Source organism: Bos javanicus, chromosome 11 (genome assembly GCF_032452875.1).
Source record: "Bos javanicus breed banteng chromosome 11, ARS-OSU_banteng_1.0, whole genome shotgun sequence".
Lineage (NCBI taxonomy): Eukaryota > Metazoa > Chordata > Mammalia > Artiodactyla > Bovidae > Bos > Bos javanicus.
In genome coordinates this window covers 5,779,742-5,797,764 of record NC_083878.1, presented here as the reverse complement: position 1 = coordinate 5,797,764, position 18,023 = coordinate 5,779,742, and the positions used below count along the sequence as shown (strand labels likewise).

Below are 18,023 nucleotides of genomic sequence, written 5' to 3'. Positions count from 1 at the left end.
GAATAGAACCGGGTCTCCTGCATTACAGGTGGATTACCAACTGAGCTATCAGGGAAGCCCTGATAAACCTGTGTATACACACCACCTAAATATGTAACTAGCTGTGCCTGTATGAGTTCATACGGAAGGTCCAACTCTAATCCATTACTCTAGGTGCATCACTCTAGGCTTATCTGTAACCTCACACTCTAAATAACAGTGAGGAGCCTGGCTCCCACCATCTGGTTCCATTTGTTTAAATCTAGTACATTAGAGCAGGATCACAATTGTTAACAGGCACCAGTGTGAGAAATTTATCAACTGCAGCCCAGTCCTCATGCAGTTTCTCTTGGGCTTCATCTTACAGACTCCACTCATTTCCAAGGTTACTTAGGTCCAAGGTTACTCATTTCCAAGGTTATCTTCCCCCAGTTCCCTCCACGAGGTTGTTTTGTCGTTCGGTGTTCCATCCATGTATTCCAGCTCCTGATGTGATTGTTTTTAACTTGCATAAAGATTCACTCTTTGTGCTGCAAAGCCCTATGGATTTTGACAAATGTGTATCATCACACCCCCACCCTCTGAACAGTTTCGCTGTCCTAGAAATCCTGCATTTTACCTATTCAACCCACCACCATTCCCTTGAGCCCCTGGAACCACTGATTTTTTTTTTTCTTTGACCTTTTTCTTTAATTTTATATTGGAGCATAGTTAACAATGCTGTGATAGTTTCAGGTGTACAGCAAAATGATTCAGTTATATATAAAAACGTATTATTCTTTTTCAAATTCTTTTCCTATTTAGGTGGTTACATAACATTGAGTAGAATTCCCTATTTTATACAGTGGGTTTGTCGGTTATCCATTTTATTGATTGTTTTTGATGGGGACCATTTTTTAAAGTCTTTATTGAATTCCTCACAATATTGCTTCTGTTTTATGTTTTGGTTTTTTTGGTCATGGGGCATGTGGGATCTTAGCTGCCCGACCAGGGATCAAACCTGCACCCCCTGCTTTGGAAGGGAAAGTCTTCACCACGGGACCACCTCTTAAACACAGAGGTGAGTACATGTCAATCCCACACTCCCTACCTTTCCCTCCTCTTCCCCATGGATTTTCTTAACATCTCCAGTTTTGCTTTCTCTAGAGTGTCTTATAATTAGAATCATAAAATCGACAGTCTTTTCAGACTGGCTTATTTCAGTTAGCACCCGTGGATTTTGTGGCTTGGTAGCTCATTTCATCGCTGAATTACATTCCATTTTATCAATTACAATTTGTTTACACATTTATTTACGGATAGACACTTTGGTGGTTGTGAGTTTTGGCCATTATAAACACAGCTGCCGTAAACACTTGTGTTTTCGTATGGACATAAGTTTCCGTGAGTTGGGGAAACACCTGAGAGCATGACCGCAGGTCATATGGTGACAAGCACTGTTAGCATCACCATTTACGTTTATTGTGCTCACTGTTTAGATTCTAGCACCTTTGGACTTTCTATGGTTCTACCTTTTCTTTTCATTCTTCAATCTAGTCTTTTTACTGAATTAACTGAGCACCCTCAGACACACTACTTTAAAATTATGTAAAAATTTTTACTGTTATTTGAATGTTTTTAACCATATTTTTGCCAACCTCTTGAATACTTTTTAAGGATCTAAGAACATTTACACTCCAATGAAGCCCCCTTCAACTTCTGTGCTAATTTGTCCTATTTTTTCAGTTCATCTTAATGTCATAAACAAGACATCATTTGTATTGTTCTGTAAAGTTAATGCTCATTCAGATTTAACCGTAAGTGTTTTTTTGGTCACTATGCTTTCCTGAATCTCAGAGCTTTCATCCCTGTCTTTCTGCACAAAGTAAATCCTCTAAATTTCCTTTAATGAAGTCTTTTGATGACATCTTCACTCCTAAAATAGTGCCTCATTAAGTTATGTGGCAACCTGGATGGAAGGGGAATTTAGGGGAGAATGGACACATGCATATGTATGGCTGAGTCCCTTTTCTGTCCACATGAAACTATCATAACATTGTTAATTGGCTATACTCCAATATAAAATACTTTAAAAAATAGAGCCTCACTGGGTGTTAACAATTTAGTTGATAGTTTTTGTTGCTGCGTCCTTGTAGCCCACAGATACTATTACAGTCTTCTGGCTCTCACCGATGTACTGCTGAGAAGATAGTGAGCCTTACTGTTGCTGTTTGTTACAGGTAATCTGACTTTTCCAACTGTGTTACAAATTTTTCCCATATTCTAGTTTCATTACACACATGGAGGTGTGGATTTACTTCATTTAACTCAGTTGAAATTTGTATAGCTTTCTGCATCTGAAGGTTGATGCCTTTCATCACTTCTGGAAATTCTACCTTCATCTTTCCAAATGTTACTTATTTCTAATATGCTTTTTAAAACTGCAAGTGACGTGTTAGACACTCTCACCACTCCTCCACGTCGCTTAATCTAACGTCTATTTCCACCTACTTGTCTCTGTGTGCTGCCTATGGGTAATTATTTGGTACTACTTTCCAGTTTATTAATTCTTTCTTCCATTAGTTATTTTTATAAGGGACTTATATAAGCAACCCTTCTTTACTCTTTTACTTATTTACAACTATTAAATGTGCTCATATTTTGGTCTTGAAAATTCTACTACTCTTAACTCCTTGCAGGAAGATTGCACTCTTTTCTGCTGGGTTTCATATGAGATGCCTTATTTGAGGCATCCTGTGATTTATGACTCTCAGCTCATGTTCCTGTGGAGAGTGTCGAGTGCTAAATTAAAGCCGAGTTCTCATGTGCATATACAGTTGCTCTGACCTTGGTCTCAGGGCCATTACAACGGGACCTGTTTAAGAATTTCACGTGGGAAATGCTTAGACCACAGGTACCATGAGAACTCAAATCCACAGGAGGGAAGGTGTGTAAGTGACTTCAGAGGGGGACTGTTTTCCTTTCCAACTAGTGCCAGCTCCCCACAAGACTGAAGTCCAGCTGTTTACAAGGGGGCCTCCCTGAAGGCTTACCTCCTGCTAACCCCCCAAGTTCAATCTCATAGGTGCTCAGTGTCACCAAGACTTGGTAGGTGCTCCGGGGGGTACATGAGATGAGGGCTCGCTTGTCTTTCTTCAGTTTTGTTTTCACATCGTTTTTTGCCTCAGAGAATGGATTCCTTTCTTGACAGCTCAGCCATACATTTATGAACATTAAAGAAACAATTTTGAGTTACTGCCAGGTGGGTGGTAGCTGTTCAGAGTATCTGGTCTTTCTCAGGCGAAAGTGGAAGTCCTGGTCTGGCTCATGAAGTTCCGAAGGGCGATGATGATGATGACACAGAGGCCGGGAACACAATGCTCTGCTTTGTTTAGCAACCTGAAAGCGGGGAGCAGAAAGCTAGGACAGTTGTGGTTTTGACAGACAATGGGCAGGGGGCTTTAGCAGGAGATGCATAAACTGCTTCTAAAAGAGGCCACGGTGAAAGCTACTTCTTTCCCATTAAAGAGTCCAGGGAGGGCAGGTGGGAGCCGGGCTACAGAGGCTCCACAACATCATCAAAAATACCACCCTCAATGCTCTGGCTCTGTATGCAGACCCTACAGCACAGGTAGGCTGCAGTCACATCTACAGCAGCTCCCCTGCCCAAGAAGTGTGCCCAGGACTCCCAGCCAACTTCTGCCCACCTGCCTCTGGCAACCCGCAGCTCCAACGGAGGCTGGGAGTTTAATCCTTTAGCTGCTGGAGCAGAGTTGGAGAATCCTGGTCCTTGACAGGCAGGGAGCAGTCTCTATTACCAATCCCAACACTTATAGCCTGAGGCCCCACATCAAGGGAGAGACCGAGATAAGGCAATAATTTACTGGAATAAAGTCTTGAAAGAATGTGGGAGAAAATAGGGTCAAAAGTATAGAAGGACAGCTTGGCCGTGGAAGGCAGACCCATCTTCACTGGACACTGAATGCACAAAGACGAGGCTGCTGCAGGGATGGGCGGTGAGAATGGACCCTGGGGAACTCCTAGCAGCACGCAAGTGACAGGTCCCTTGTGCAGTCAGCGAGCTGGGGCAGCGTGCAGAGGGCGGAAAGCCGGGACCCTAGGCTCAAGTGAATATACACATCAGGAAGGCGACAGGCGAAACCCACCTGTTTAAAAGGTTGTGTTTGTTTATGAGTAACAGCTGGTTTCACAAGGAGGACAAGAGCACTCTCACAGAACATGTTTCTAAAACAGGCAGCCCAGTCACAACACACACGGCCCGCTGTGCTTGAGAACTGCATTGGCAAAATCGGGGCTTGTGATATAAGAAAAGTAAATTTAAAGCTGGAGGCAATAAATGGTGAAAAACTGAGGCATTAGGGATGAAGGACCCCCTTCTAAGCCCTTTCTGTCTCTCACAAAGTGTCTGCTGCATGCAAGACGAGTTCTCTGAGGCACTTTGGAAAGAAGACGCCCCAGGAAGCCACTGTTGTGGCAATGTCAGGACAGGGGGCTATAAATTTAGGTTTGCAATGAGGTAGTTGTGTACATCCTAACTCTATCCTTTTTCTTCTCTACAAAATAAGGAAAACTAGGAAAAATCAACTGTATTTGATTACAGTCAGCTTCTCAGGTGGCTCAGCAGTAAAGAACCCATCTGCCAATGCAGCGCAGACACGACACATGGGTTGGATCGCTGGGCTGGAAAGATCCCCGGAGGAGGAAATGGCAACCCACTCCAGTGGACAGAACAGCCTGGTGGGCTATAGTCCATGGGTAACAGAGTCGAACACAACTCAGCACAGCACAGCACAGCAGCGGATTTGTGTCTGCTGGTTCCACATCTGCAGGTCCAACAAACCATGGACTGATGACATGGAGAGCCGGCTGCAAGGACCTGAGCATCTGCAGACGCCCCATGGGGCCCTGGAGCCAACTATCACGGATACCAAGGGGTGAGTCTACAGTCTTATTAAGTTACTTCTCCCAAACTACTTACCACCCCAACTTCCTGAAAACATTTCTCACCAATATCACTATAGAAAGGGTGACCTAGCACCTGCTCAACACCCCTTCCCCATAACTGTTCCCTCCCAACACCAGAAGACAGACTGTCGAGATCTTTCTTGCCGGTTTTCCCTGGTCACTGTGTGTTTCTGCTGTGGACTGAGACAAACTCAGTGCTTCAGAACCAAGCTGTATCATCTCCATCACATCACAAACGCTCCAAATGAAACAGGAGTTAATGGTAAGGAATACGGGGAAGTCTCCCAGAACTAACCAACCTGTAGAAATTTGCAGGTTAGGTTCAAAATTACAATTCTAATATTAGGACAAAGATGCTGTTCTTTCTCTGCATTTTTAAGTCAAGTTCAGTCAGCACGACTAAACAGCTTTCTGGGGTCTGGGAGCTGTATGTCCAGACAGGGAGCATGAACCAAGTCACCTGAGCCTTTGAGCACAAACTCAACACCTTAGTCTGGCATGAACGAAAGATGTCACAGGAACAAAGATCAAAGTGGTATAGCGTATGTTGAGAATGACACCCTGAATGGGCTCCTCAGCGGAATGAGGCCTGCCGCGTTCATACACACCTGTCCCCTGGGGAAAGAGTACGCACCGCACCTCTTGACCAACATGGCAGTCACACCTTCCCCACTGCACTTCACTCTGCTGACAACAGAAAATCTAAGCCATGGGACCAGCAGATGAGTGACAGGCCTGACCAAGCTTATTTCCACCTTGCAATTAAAATTCCATGAGAAATCCTTCAAGGATTTCTTGAAGTTTCCATCAGAAGTGTTGGCTCTCACATGTATATAAAAATAAAGTCAGTAATGCAGATACTTCTGACAGATCACATGGGTCACAGCTGCTTGTTTCTTTCTGAATGATAGCACAAAAAAAAAAAAAAACAATAATCTGAAGGAACTCTGTGTCCTCGCTGATCCATATTTTTTAAAGATTCAAACCAGGAGTCTTTGCTATGTGTGGTGTAGTGAGCACAACATTACTCAACACAAGTATAAGGGAACAACAGTCCCCCTGATTATTCTGTTAATGTCAATTTGACGAGAAGTGGTAAATGCTAAGAGGATTCTGGTTCAGAAAACACTCTGTTCTGTTTTTTACTGACTGATTGAGAGACACTTTGGCTATCTCTGTGTGTGCTTATATCTATTTATTTCCAAAAAAGAGTCTCAGGTGACACCTTTTACAGTAATTGAGATTAGCTCACATCTCAACAGCCTGAAAACAAAAAATTATCTTAACTAGAAAAACTATTTAACCCCAAATGGCAGTAAATTGGAATCTTTTAGTTTGATAAGCCTAATCTTTTAGACTTTGATAAGACAGTATTTCAAAAAATTATTGGCTATTTCTTCTAAGCAGGATAAATATTAATACTTCTTGCTAGCAACATTACTTTGAGTTAATAATCTTATTGCTAGCCCTATAAAAAAATAAAAACAAATAATAATATAAATGCAAAGCTTAGCTTGCCATTTTCCACCATATAATTTACTCACATTATTTAAAAAAAAATCTCTCTTTCTTTTTTAATAGTTTTATGTGAACGAATAGTGAATAGTCTTACAGCTGACCTAAAATACAAGCGAGGAAAACATAGACATCTGCCAAACTAATATCTGGCTTTTATTTTTTTCTTAAGGAAATACTATTAATTTAAAAAGACAGTCCCCAGAAATTTAAAAGGATTCCCAGCAATGATTATTTCTGAGATCTATGAGATTCAGAATGTAATATAAAGGACTAAAAAAAACACAGTATACGTTCCTACTTTTTCCTTTTTTAAAAAAAGTTCAGATGCTGTATCCCATTGGGAAAGTTCAGCAGGTTACCAGGGCCACGGCCTCAGTCATCCTCAGAATCGCTGTCCCTCTTGGCAGGGACAGAGCACCGCACCGCAGACAGCAGCACGTCTTCCACGGGCTTCTTGGGGTTCTCCTCCAGGCTCGTCTTGATGGCTCCAGACTCAGACAACTTCCACTCCAACTCTGCATGATAAAGAAAAAGCAAATTGCCTAAGACTCAGCCTGAGTGGGAACCTCAAGCCACAGTGTTTTTCTAAGCAGAAACTATGACCATCCACACTTGATGACAATTTGAGGGTCATAATTATAAGGTACCTGGAAGAAAGGGGAAAAAAAAATCAGACCCTTAAGAAGGAAAAAAAAAAACACCTGCAGAAACTTTTCATAAAATGAGATGAAATATTACATACATTTGAACCTCCAGGATAACTAATAAAAACCCAAGGACTAAACCCATCTTCTCACAGCTAGCTTCTTGGCTTACACAATGTCCCAGGAAAGAAATCAGCATGAAATATATTAAGAAAATACTTTTCACAGTCTTGCTGGCAATGTAATTATTAAATCCAATTTTATTTAGCAAAAGGAAATTCTTAAACCTAATGTCCAATATCTCAACCTATTAGAGTCAAAGGCTCAATGTATGATGACATGCTAGGATTGATACATTTGTTCCAAGTAGTAATAATTCTTAAAAGTGTCAGAAAAAAAAGAATCAGTGATTAAAGGCTTAGCTCCTATATTTTCAGTTTAGTTAAGTTCAGTCGCTCAGTCATGTCCGATTCTTTGTGACCCCATGAACCGCAGCACACCAGGCCTCCCTGTCCATCACCAACTCCCAGAGTCCGCCCAAACCCACGTCCATTGAGTCGGTGATGCCATCCAACCATCTCATCCTCTGTGGTCCCCTTCTCTTCCTGCCCTCAATCTTTCCCAGCATCAGGGTCTTTTCCAATGAGTCAGCTCTTCGCATCAGGTGGCAAAAGTATCCTATATTTGACCCTCTTATAATCAGTGAAAATCCACATTGGTGTGAGACACTGTGAAGCAAAATCAAGTGATATATTTTTCTACCCAGGCAGGAGTGAGAGACTGTCAGAAAGATTCTACACCAAACAGTCTGGTTTAAACTGATGCTCTACTAATTAGGAAACTTCTATTAAAATCTGAAAACCAGGGACTTCCCTGATGGTCTAGTGGTTAAGACTCCATGCTCCCAATGCAAGGGGCCTGGGTTCGATCCCCAATCAGTGAACTAGACCTTGAATGCTACAACTAAGATCCAGTGCAGCCCAACATATTTTTTTAAAAATCTGAAAACCAATTTTACTGAAATCACATTAATTCAGTGTTCCACGGAGATGAACAGCATCAGTATTTTCAGCTCTAGGTATCTTCATTCAATGACAAAAAAATTCAATAAATTTCTCAAAAAAAAATTCTTAGGATTTCTGATTCTTAAGGATGTATTTAGATTCACACGTACATGCGTGTGCATAAGTGATTGTATTTAATGTTAATGTTCATTTATATGGGGCTTTCCTGGTGGCTCAGACAGACAGTAAAGAATCTGCCAGCAATGCAGGAGACCCAGGTTCAAGCCCTGAGTTGCGAAGATCCCCTGGAGCAGGGAATGGCAACCCACTCCAGTATTTTTGCCTGGAGAATTCCATGGAGCCTGGCCTACAAATGAGACTTTTTCTAGAAACAAAGACTATAATTATTATTGTATACCTATCTCTCTCCCCTAATGCTATGTTCAAAGATCAAAATAAGAGGCAAAACACATACTTAGTTTGAAATATCATACACCTTTGAACATTGGAATAAAGCAAAACTGATATATATATGCATCTATGTATCTGTTCACACGTTTCCCAGTTGAATATCTTATATAGTTATATAAAGTAGAATATAAAGTCATATTTTAATATATGTTTTTAAAGGCTACTAACTAAAGCATAGTTGGACATATCACTGCACTAAAGAGATAAAGAATCTGACCTAGTAGGAAGCTCATAGGCCTCAGCTTCTCTCCCACATATTATGTGTGCATATGTATTTTAATACCTCCTTTTTCACAAGTAGAAAAAAATAAAAGATATATCCTTTAGGAGTTAAGAGGCAGAATTAAATAAACTTTTCATTTAAAAGCTTCCTTTCAACTGAAAAAAATATTTTTATAGAGACTTATATATGTATAAATTTACATATATTTATGTATATTTACATATAAACATCTGTCACTAATAAATGTGGGTGAATTAAATAAGAAATGAATGATGTGCTCTTGAGTTATAACTAAAAAACAAACATATTCAACTATAGGGACAAGTAAAACAGCACAGACAATAATATTAAATATTTTAAAATCCACTGTGCCCTCTTTTAACTGAGAGTCCAGTTGTAATTGCTCCCAATGACTCATCTAAGATGACAGATTCAATGTTCTTCCCTTTTCACAATCACTCACACGGGACAAAGGTGACTCTATGACAAGTCATCCCACCGCGTCTAGGAAACAGGCACCCTTAACAGCAGATGCACTCCCTCCCCATCCCTCACGTGTGGAAGAGTCCTTACCGTCCAAAGTCAGGTTCATGCCACCAAACACCAGAGGTCCGATAAACTGAGCCTTGATGTCACCTTCAAGGTACACAAATACCGTGGGCAGATTCCTATCAGGGTAATTGGGTATGCAGGTGGTTGAAATGGCTTTGATAAACTTGACATCAGGAAACTTCCTGGCGAGTGCACTCAAGTGCTGATTTATCAGGGCACAGAGGGGAATCCTGTGAAATAAAGAGGAGCAACTGTGAGTTTGCGTCTGCGTACAGTAAACCTCAGCCGCCCTAATGCCCCATAGAAAACCTCATGACAACTTCACAAGTGCTTCTGCTACTCCAGCCAAGATGAACAGACGGTGTTTAAAAATTTTCTAATAGGTTTGGGCAAAGTGTTCAAAAGCCAAAGTGCAATTTAATTTGACCGAGTAAGTCAGAAAAGCAGCTCCACTGTAAAAGATAATTGTCTTGCTTTTCTAAAGGAGAGACCATCCAAGGCTTAGAATGTGTGATTCAGGACGCACTTCTTGCTTGAAAGGAACTCCTACACAAGCACTGGACTCCACACGGAGGGAGCAAAACTGAAGGTGAGGCGCTAGGGGCTCTCTGCACCACTTGCCATGGACAATGCTCACAAAGGTCACCCGCGCCATCGAGGAGAGTGACTCACGACACGGAGTCGTGAGACGCTGGAGTTTTCTCAGAGGGACGAGTGATTGAGGAATTCATTCACAATTTAAAAAAAAGTCTGTTCTGCTACAATTTAATAAAGCCACTTGTATTAGTCACATATATTAATCTGAAAGTCCTAAGACAAAAATTAGACAATAACATTTGGGCAAATCTGCAAAAACACATAAAACATTAGTTAAAAAAACCCTCTGGTGTGAAGTAAGCCTGAGATGTTCAAGACATAAATTCAAATTAATATTTAAAGACAGGCATCAGGGCTTCCCAGGTGGCTCAGAAGTAAAGAACACCCCCTGACAAAGCAGGAGACACGGGACTTGCAGGTTTGATCCCTGGGTCAGGAAGATTCCCCTGGAGAAGGAAATGGCAGCTCACTGCAGTATTCTTGCCTGGGAAATCCCATGGACAGAGAAGCCTGGCAGGCTACAGTCCGTGGGGTCACAGAGAATCAGACATGACTGAGAGACTGAGCACGCACACACACACACATCAGATCAGCTCACCCTTGTTTGTAAAGGTGCAGGATGACCCACAAGCCCTCACCAGCTTTGGTAACTTCTTGAACATAATCCTTTCCAGAGATTTCCAAAACCTCTCCAAATTTGTTCTTCAGTTGGGTCGCTTTCCATTCGGCCAGCCTTTGCTGCCTGCACGACAGGAGGAGGAGAGAGACATCTTACACACACGCGCTCGCACACACCCCTGTCACACGGCAAACCGTAAAGGTCCAGGTTTACTTACTTATGTGCCAGGTTTATTTCAGAGGACGCACATTACAGTGCCTCATGAAAAACCAAGCAGTCCCTCTGGGTGGCACTAACCTGTACATTTCAATTGCACGTTCGTCTTCCTCATTAAATTCGTCTTCATTATCCTCCAGTTCTTCCAAAGTCATGTCTTCATATGTTTTCACTGAATGTCATTGAGTTGGCGAAAAACCAAAAATGTAAAAGATGAATGAAGATGCATTTTGGGTCTTTTCTCCTTCACTTTTCTCCTAAAGGAGTGCATGCAATACCAAAAGGCCCCTAGCCCATCAAAACCAAAATAAAAAGTAGTTAAGGTGTTACACTACCAGTAAAGAACTCATCTGCCAAAGCAGAATGTTTAGAGATGTGAGTTCAATCCCTGGGTCGGGAAGACCCCCTGGAGAAGGGCACGGCAACCCAGTCCAGTATTCCTGCCTGGAGAACCCCATGAACAGAGGAGCCTGGTGGGCTACAGTCCGTGGGGTCACCAACAGTCGGACACGACTAAAGCGACTTAGAACGCAGGCACACATCCAAGGTGTTACACGGTAACTAAGAATGGGAGAGCATGTTTAAAAGATCAGCCAGCCTGGCTCTCTTACATTAACACAACGAGAAGGATACAAACAGGAAAGTTTCCCAAATTTATAAAAGGAGAGAGGTGTATTAGCCTGAGCTCAAGTGGCCTGATCTGCAAGTCCCTGATGCTCAGGGACAGGTACGTAACAGTTCTCATGCCTCCAAGAAGGTGGGATACCCTCTGGGGTCCTCCCCAGCACACCTTTGCTAGAGGTAAAGGGATTATCACCTGGTCTTCTCTTGTGAGTGGTAGGCAGCTCTCGCTTCTCTTTTTTATCAATGGCTGTAAAAATCTGTATTTTGTTTTTATTGCCATAAAGACTCTTGCTTCTTGACATCCAATCAGGTTTTTGTCCCCTGACTCCCACCCTAACATGACCCAAACCTGCTCTTACCAAAGTCAGTAATGACCTCTTTTCTCAACCGATGAGCATATTTGGCCTAATCCATCACTGCCTCCTCTCTGAAAGTCCATCTTCCTCTGGCCTCTTTTTCTCCTCCCTCCTGGCCCCTCCCCTGGTCCCTCTGTTGACTGGACTCCTTTCCTTCCTCACCTGTACCCGCTCCCTTGGTGACTGTATCTCACAGCTTTAAAACCCACTGACATGCTGACAACTCCCAAATGTATGCCTCTAACCCTTATTTCTGATTTAAGAAAACATTCCCAACTGCTCACCTACCATCTGTATTTGTCTAATAAGAAATCTCAAAGTGACTACGTCTTAAATCGAGTTCCTGATCTTCACCTCCAAACCTGCTCCTGCCCAAGCCCTGCTCATCTCAGGTGGTGACTCCATCCTTCTGGCCACTCAAGCCCAGAGCCTTGCAGTCATCTTTGCCTTACTTGCTCTCACACCCATCACAGGATCCATAAGCAAATCCCGTCAGTCCTACCTTCAAAATACACCCAGATCTGGCCACTTCCACCCACTACTCTGGTCCAAGCCAACGGCATCACTTGCCAAGGGCACCACTACCGTCGTTTCACCTGGGGTCCCCACCTCCTGCCCTGCCCCGACAGTCCACACTCAGTAAGACAACAACAGGAAGGTGCTGTCAACACAGAGGGCACGTCCCTCCTCTGTTCAAACCTCCAATGATGCCCACCTCATTAGACATCGCAGCCAAGGTCCACACTAGAAGCTAGAATGTCCTAAATGTCTGACCCCTGCCTGTTCTGAATCTCCTGTTTCTGTCTCCCAGTCCCCCTGGCCTCCTGGCATATCCTCCAACATGCTTCCCACTTGCTCATTTGCCTCCCTCAGGTCTACTCAAATGTCACTCCCAATGAGGCCCTCTCTGACCCTCTAGAATTATACCCACCCCTCCTCCAACCTTATACCCACCAGGGCTTTTCTGGTGGCTCAGATGGTAAAGAATCCACTTGCAATGAGGGAGACCTGGGTTCGATCACTGGGTTGGGAAGATCCTCTGGAGAAGGGAACGGCTACCCACTCCAGTATTTTGCCTGGACAATTCTATGGACAGAGGAGCCTGGCAGACTACATTTCATGGGGTCACAAAGAGTTGGACACAACTGAGCGACTTTCACTTTCTCCTCCAACCCCTTCCTGCCTTATTTTCCTATATTTCACTCATGTATCATTTACTGTCTGTCTCCTCCATTGGAACATAAGCTCCAAGAGGATAGGGTGTTTTGGCTGGCCCACACACAGATAAAGCCCCAGTGCCTAGAAAACACACAGCGCACAGCAGTCCTTCAGTAACTGGATAGAATTTATTACACTTGCTGGATAAACGCTGTGTAATCAATTCTCCTCTAAATCAGCCCTAACATGTCAACATGGGACAGAAGTCCTAGCTCCTGTGATCAACGGTTCTCAAACTTTGGTGTGAATCAGAAACTCTCTGAGGCACTGGCTTAATATGCACATTCCTGGCCTTCCCCCAGAGATTCTGATTCAGTAGGGACTGTGCGCTGTTGTGTTTTGTTTGTTTGCTTGTTTTTTTGACAAGCACCGCAAGGGATTCCAATTCAATTGGTATACCTACCTGTGACAAAGACCTTAGACCGCATGCACCACAAGCATCTTATGTTTCCCCGAATCAAGTTATTTTCATATTCCCAATCCAACCACAAAGATAAAGCATACACTCAGGAGACTATGACTTCCCTGGTGGCTCAGACGGTAAAGCATCTGCCTACGATGCGGGAGACCCGGGTTCAATCCCTGGGTTGGGAAGATCTCCTGGAGAAGGAAATGGCAATCCACTCCAGTATTCTTGCTTGGAAAATCCCAAGGAAGGAGGACCCTGGTGGGCTACAGTCCATGGGGTTGCAAAGAGTCAGATACGACTGAGTGACCTCACTTTTTTGCTTTCTCGGGAGACTACAAACAGTAAAAACTTCTGGGCAGATTTCCATGACATTAACTAATCTGCATCACTGACCAAAAGGTGGAGACTCAGAAATATTTTCTTCAGAGTTATCATGTGCTGATAACCCTGAAGAAAGACACAGAGTAGGAACTGTGGAGATGGAGGGAGCCTCTGAAGTGCCCCCAGTTCTATGGCCCAGGAAGATGAAGCCAGAGATGCCCTGCTGGAGGGCCCAGAGGCAGTGTCCAGCCCAGCACTTCAATCCCTGCTCCCAACTCTCGCTCAGAGGATCCTTCTACTGAAGCAGTTAGAGGCTTGCCAAGGGTTTCCTAAGCAGACAGACACAGAATCACAAACACAGGTAAGCTCACCAATGGACTGCTGGAGGATCCGCTGCTCCTCTTCTTCTGCCTCCTTCTCCAGATCTTTCAAATCTTCCTTTGAAGGCAAGATGCCTTTTTTGCGTAAGATGTCATTCCACTCGGTGTCTGCGTTGGGGTCCTAGAGGAGGTGGACCAAGGGTACTGTGAGGGCCAAGGCCACTGTGGAGGGCGATGTTGGACAGGGTCCAAATGGGAAAGTGGTAAGAAGGGGATTTCACACCAATTATTCTGAGGTCTATTTCTGGGAATGTGTCAAAAGACATACAACCCCTGTTCCAATCTTCTTGTCTTAGGGTAAAAATCATGCTATGACGTCAAGACTGACATCCATGCTGATGGCAAGGCTCTGACCTGGCTTCTGGTCAATTTTCATTAATGACTCAGTGATTTGTTCAACAGATATTTATTAAGTACCTACTATACGTAATGATTGTACTAGATGGTAGGGAAGCACGAGGAATGCCAAAGTCACCAGTTTTACAGGTGAGAGAAAGAAATAGTCAGTGAGTAATTAAATATACAAAGAAATAGATTATACGTTATGACAAATGCACTGACCAGGCTGCTGAGCTAGACTTTCAGGGGGCGTGCAGTCCACAGGATGGGTAAAGACGTTCTCTCAGACGAGGCAACATTTAACTGTGAATGGAGGGTGAGAGGGAACCAGAGGAGTGAAAATTTTGGAAATTACTTTCCAGGCAGAAGGGCCTGTGCAAAGGGCCCGTGTACAAGATATAGAGTATTCCAAAGTCCTGAGTGGCTGCAAGAAAATCAGAAGGAAGACAGCCTGACTGATTCCCTGAAGGCCAAGGCTAAGAGGAAGAGCTGAGACACCATGGAGAAGTGTCAATAGCTGATGCTTACTGATCAGCATGATGATCCTACATGCTGGGGACACCACAAAGTTCTTGACCTGTACCTACCTAGTTAATCCTCACAAACTTGGGAGAGCCATGGCATTAAGGAAGACACTGGCAGGATGGAACAAGTCAAACTTACCAGGATCAACTATCAGAAAAAGAAATGCCAAGGTGGGCTCCTAGCTCCAGAACACGGCTGCCCAAACCCTGGTTTGGCATGTCTTGGCAGGTCTGGAATATGAAACCAGGAAGCTATGGAAAGGGCACTGGGATAACCAGGCTCTACCCCCAGTTCCCTAGCCAGTCCTGCTGAAATATATCAAAGAGAAACAAACAGAATCCCTTCCACTGGGTGGTCAGGAAGGCCTCTTAAGACACGACATTTTTGAGCAGGAGCCTGAAGGACAGAGAACACAAAGGAGGCCAGGGCAGCCCTGAATTTCCTCTTCATCAGACACACTGTATTTGGAGATGATCATCCTCTCCAGCCCTGAATATTCATTGGAAGGATTGATGATGAAGTTGAAGCTTCAATCCTTTGGCCACCTGATGCGAAGAGCCGACTCACTGGAAAAGACCCTGATGCTGGGAAAGACTGAAGGCAGGAGGAGAAGGGGACAATAGAGGATGAGATGGTTGTATGGCATTAACTCAGTGGACATGAGTTTGAGCAACCTTCAAGAGGTGGTGAAGGACTGGGGAGCCCGGCCTGCTGCAGTCCATGGGGTCACAAAGAGTCCAACACAACTGAGAGACTGAACAACAACAAACCTCTCCAACCCCAATCAAACCCACACTAACTCCATTTCCCTTCTGCCACTGAGTCAGAGATGAGTTCATCAGGATTCCAGACCACAGGGAGATCTAGGAGAGAGCAGAATGACCTTTGGAGGAGGGTCCTTTAACAGTAACCAAACTGAGTCGTCAGAGATTTTCTCATAAAAGCATCCATTTTCATGGTATCTTTTTTTTTTTTCACTTTTCCATCACTGCCAATGGTGACTGCAGCCATGAAATTAAAAGACGCTTACTCCTTGGAAGGAAAGTTATGACCAACCTAGACAGCATATTGAAAAGCAGAGACATTACTTTGTCAACAAAGGTCTGTCTAGTCAAGGCTATGGTTTTTCCAGTGGTCATGTATGGATGTGAGAATTGGACTATAAAGAAAGCTGACCACCAAAGAATTGATGCTTTTGAACTGTGGTGTTGGAGAAGACTCTTGAGAGTCCCTTGGACTGCAAGGAGATCCAACCAGTCCATCTTAAAGGAAATCAGTCCTGAATATTCATTGGAAGGACTGATGCTGAAGCTGAAACTCCAATACTTTGGCCACCTGATGGGAAGAGCTGACTCATTTGAAAAGACCCTGATGCTGGGAAAGATTGAGGGCAGAAGGAGAAGGGGACAACAGAGGATGAGATGGTTGTATGGCATCACCGACCCAATGGACATGGGTTTGGGTGGACTCCGGGAGTTGGTGATGGACGGGGAGGCCTGGCGTGCTGTGGTCCATGGGGTCGCAAAGAGTCGGACACGACTGAACAACTGAACTGAACCACGGGTTTTAGTCAAATTGCATTAGTAAATTCCTGATACAATAAAAGAACAAAACTGAGGGATTTGGTTTTATCCATTTTAAAAGGGAAAGTATTAATAACTGGGCAGAAGGACCCTCAGGCTGGACTCTAGGGTCCACAGTGGACGCACCTCGACCTGTACACCAGCATTGGATGGCAGAGAGGGAAGGATGTTGAAACCCCTCACTCAGCTCTAGGCAGGGTCAAGAACACAGGTTATGTTATGCGACCTGCTCAGCCCTCCAACTGTCCGAGCCTCAGCTTCCGCATCCGTGAAGGGGGTTCATAACGCACCCATTCAGGTGCTCGCTATGAAAGTTAACAAGGAGGAAGTAACTCTGTCAGGTAAGATCCGGAGGCCTGCACAGGCCCAGGGTAGCCGACCTCACGGAGAACTACCCTCAAAGATGAGATTCGGGGGTGGGACACACGGAGGGGAGCGGGCACGCCCAGCCCGCGTACCCGCGGAACCACGCCCGCCCGTCAGCACTGCGCCTGCGCTGGCCTCCACTCGCGTGGCCACTCCGAACCTGAGGCGCCCGGCACTTCCCACAGGCCCGGCAAGGACAGGCAGCCGCCCGCATGGACCGAGAGGGGCAAAACGAGCGGCCGCAGCCTCCAGGCATCGAGCCCCCTACCCCAACCCCGGCTTGCTCACCTGCATTTTCTGTCAAATCGCTAGGGCCCTGCCGGCCACAGCCACCCGGCCCGTGAGCTCTCTACCGCGCACGCGCAGGCGCCACTCGCCTCCTCTCCCAGCCTGCCCTTCGCCCCGCCCTCCGGGAGAGAATAGGGCGGGGCCGGGGGGAGGTGAGTTCTCCTCCGAGGCTGCGCCCAGGCGAGAGGGTGGACACGCCCACTCGTGTGACTCCGAGCTAATCCCGGCCGCTGCTGAACTGAACCTTATTAGGACACGTTTTCGGCCGCCGAACGGTGGGACCGAATCGAGGAGGTACCCGGCGGCTAGGTGTCATCTCCAGGCACGGATCCAATGGTGTCGGAGGTCTCGGCCCGAGAAGTCAGAGATAGAAACCCGTTTCACTGATTCGTTGTTATGATTCAAAAGGAGGCAGGATTACCTGGAATTCAGTCACTGTCCTTCAAGTGTCGCATAAAGCAGTTCGCCTACTACGTACCAAACACTATTCTAGGCTCTGCGGACGCGGCGGGAATCGCAACAAACGAAACCAGAAACGTGAACATCTCTTCACCTGGTTGAGCCTCAGGCGTTTCATATTCGCAAAAGTGCTTAGCCCTTTGCGGAGCGCACGGGAGGCACTGAGTAGAAATATGCAAGGCTAAATTGAAAAATACAGGGGCTTCTGAAAAATACAGCCCTTCAGGCTTCTGTGTATGCAGCATTCCGAATTTGAGTTAAAGCAATGCCCCTCCGTGGACACCTGAGCTAGGTGGTGAAGTAGCAGACACAGAGAACGCAGACCAACACATATGTAGGGTAGACGGACTCCCAACTTTGGCTACAT

General features: G+C 44.8%; 1 protein-coding gene across 1 annotated transcript; it reads right to left on the bottom strand.

Annotated features, from left to right (window-relative positions):
- Positions 1–6,592: 6,592 nt before the first annotated feature.
- On the bottom strand, positions 6,593–17,307 carry PDCL3 (phosducin like 3). Its single transcript, XM_061431674.1, has 6 exons — positions 17,198–17,307; positions 14,088–14,217; positions 10,870–10,960; positions 10,552–10,695; positions 9,378–9,586; positions 6,593–6,977 (listed from the first exon to the last, which is right to left on the bottom strand). The coding sequence occupies exons 1-6, from the start codon at positions 17,201–17,203 to the stop codon at positions 6,835–6,837; spliced, it is 723 nt and encodes a 240-aa protein (XP_061287658.1). The 5' UTR covers positions 17,204–17,307; the 3' UTR covers positions 6,593–6,834.
- Between the last annotated feature and the right edge of the window lie 716 nt (positions 17,308–18,023).

Excerpts from the sequence above, each read along its gene's own strand:
- PDCL3 (XM_061431674.1), bottom strand. Across the intron at positions 10,961-14,087 it reads GATCCTCCAGCAGTCCATTG|TGAAAACATATGAAGACATG; the intron begins GTGAGCTTACCT and ends AATGACATTCAG. Across the intron at positions 6,978-9,377 it reads CATGAACCTGACTTTGGACG|AGTTGGAGTGGAAGTTGTCT; the intron begins GTAAGGACTCTT and ends TTTATCATGCAG.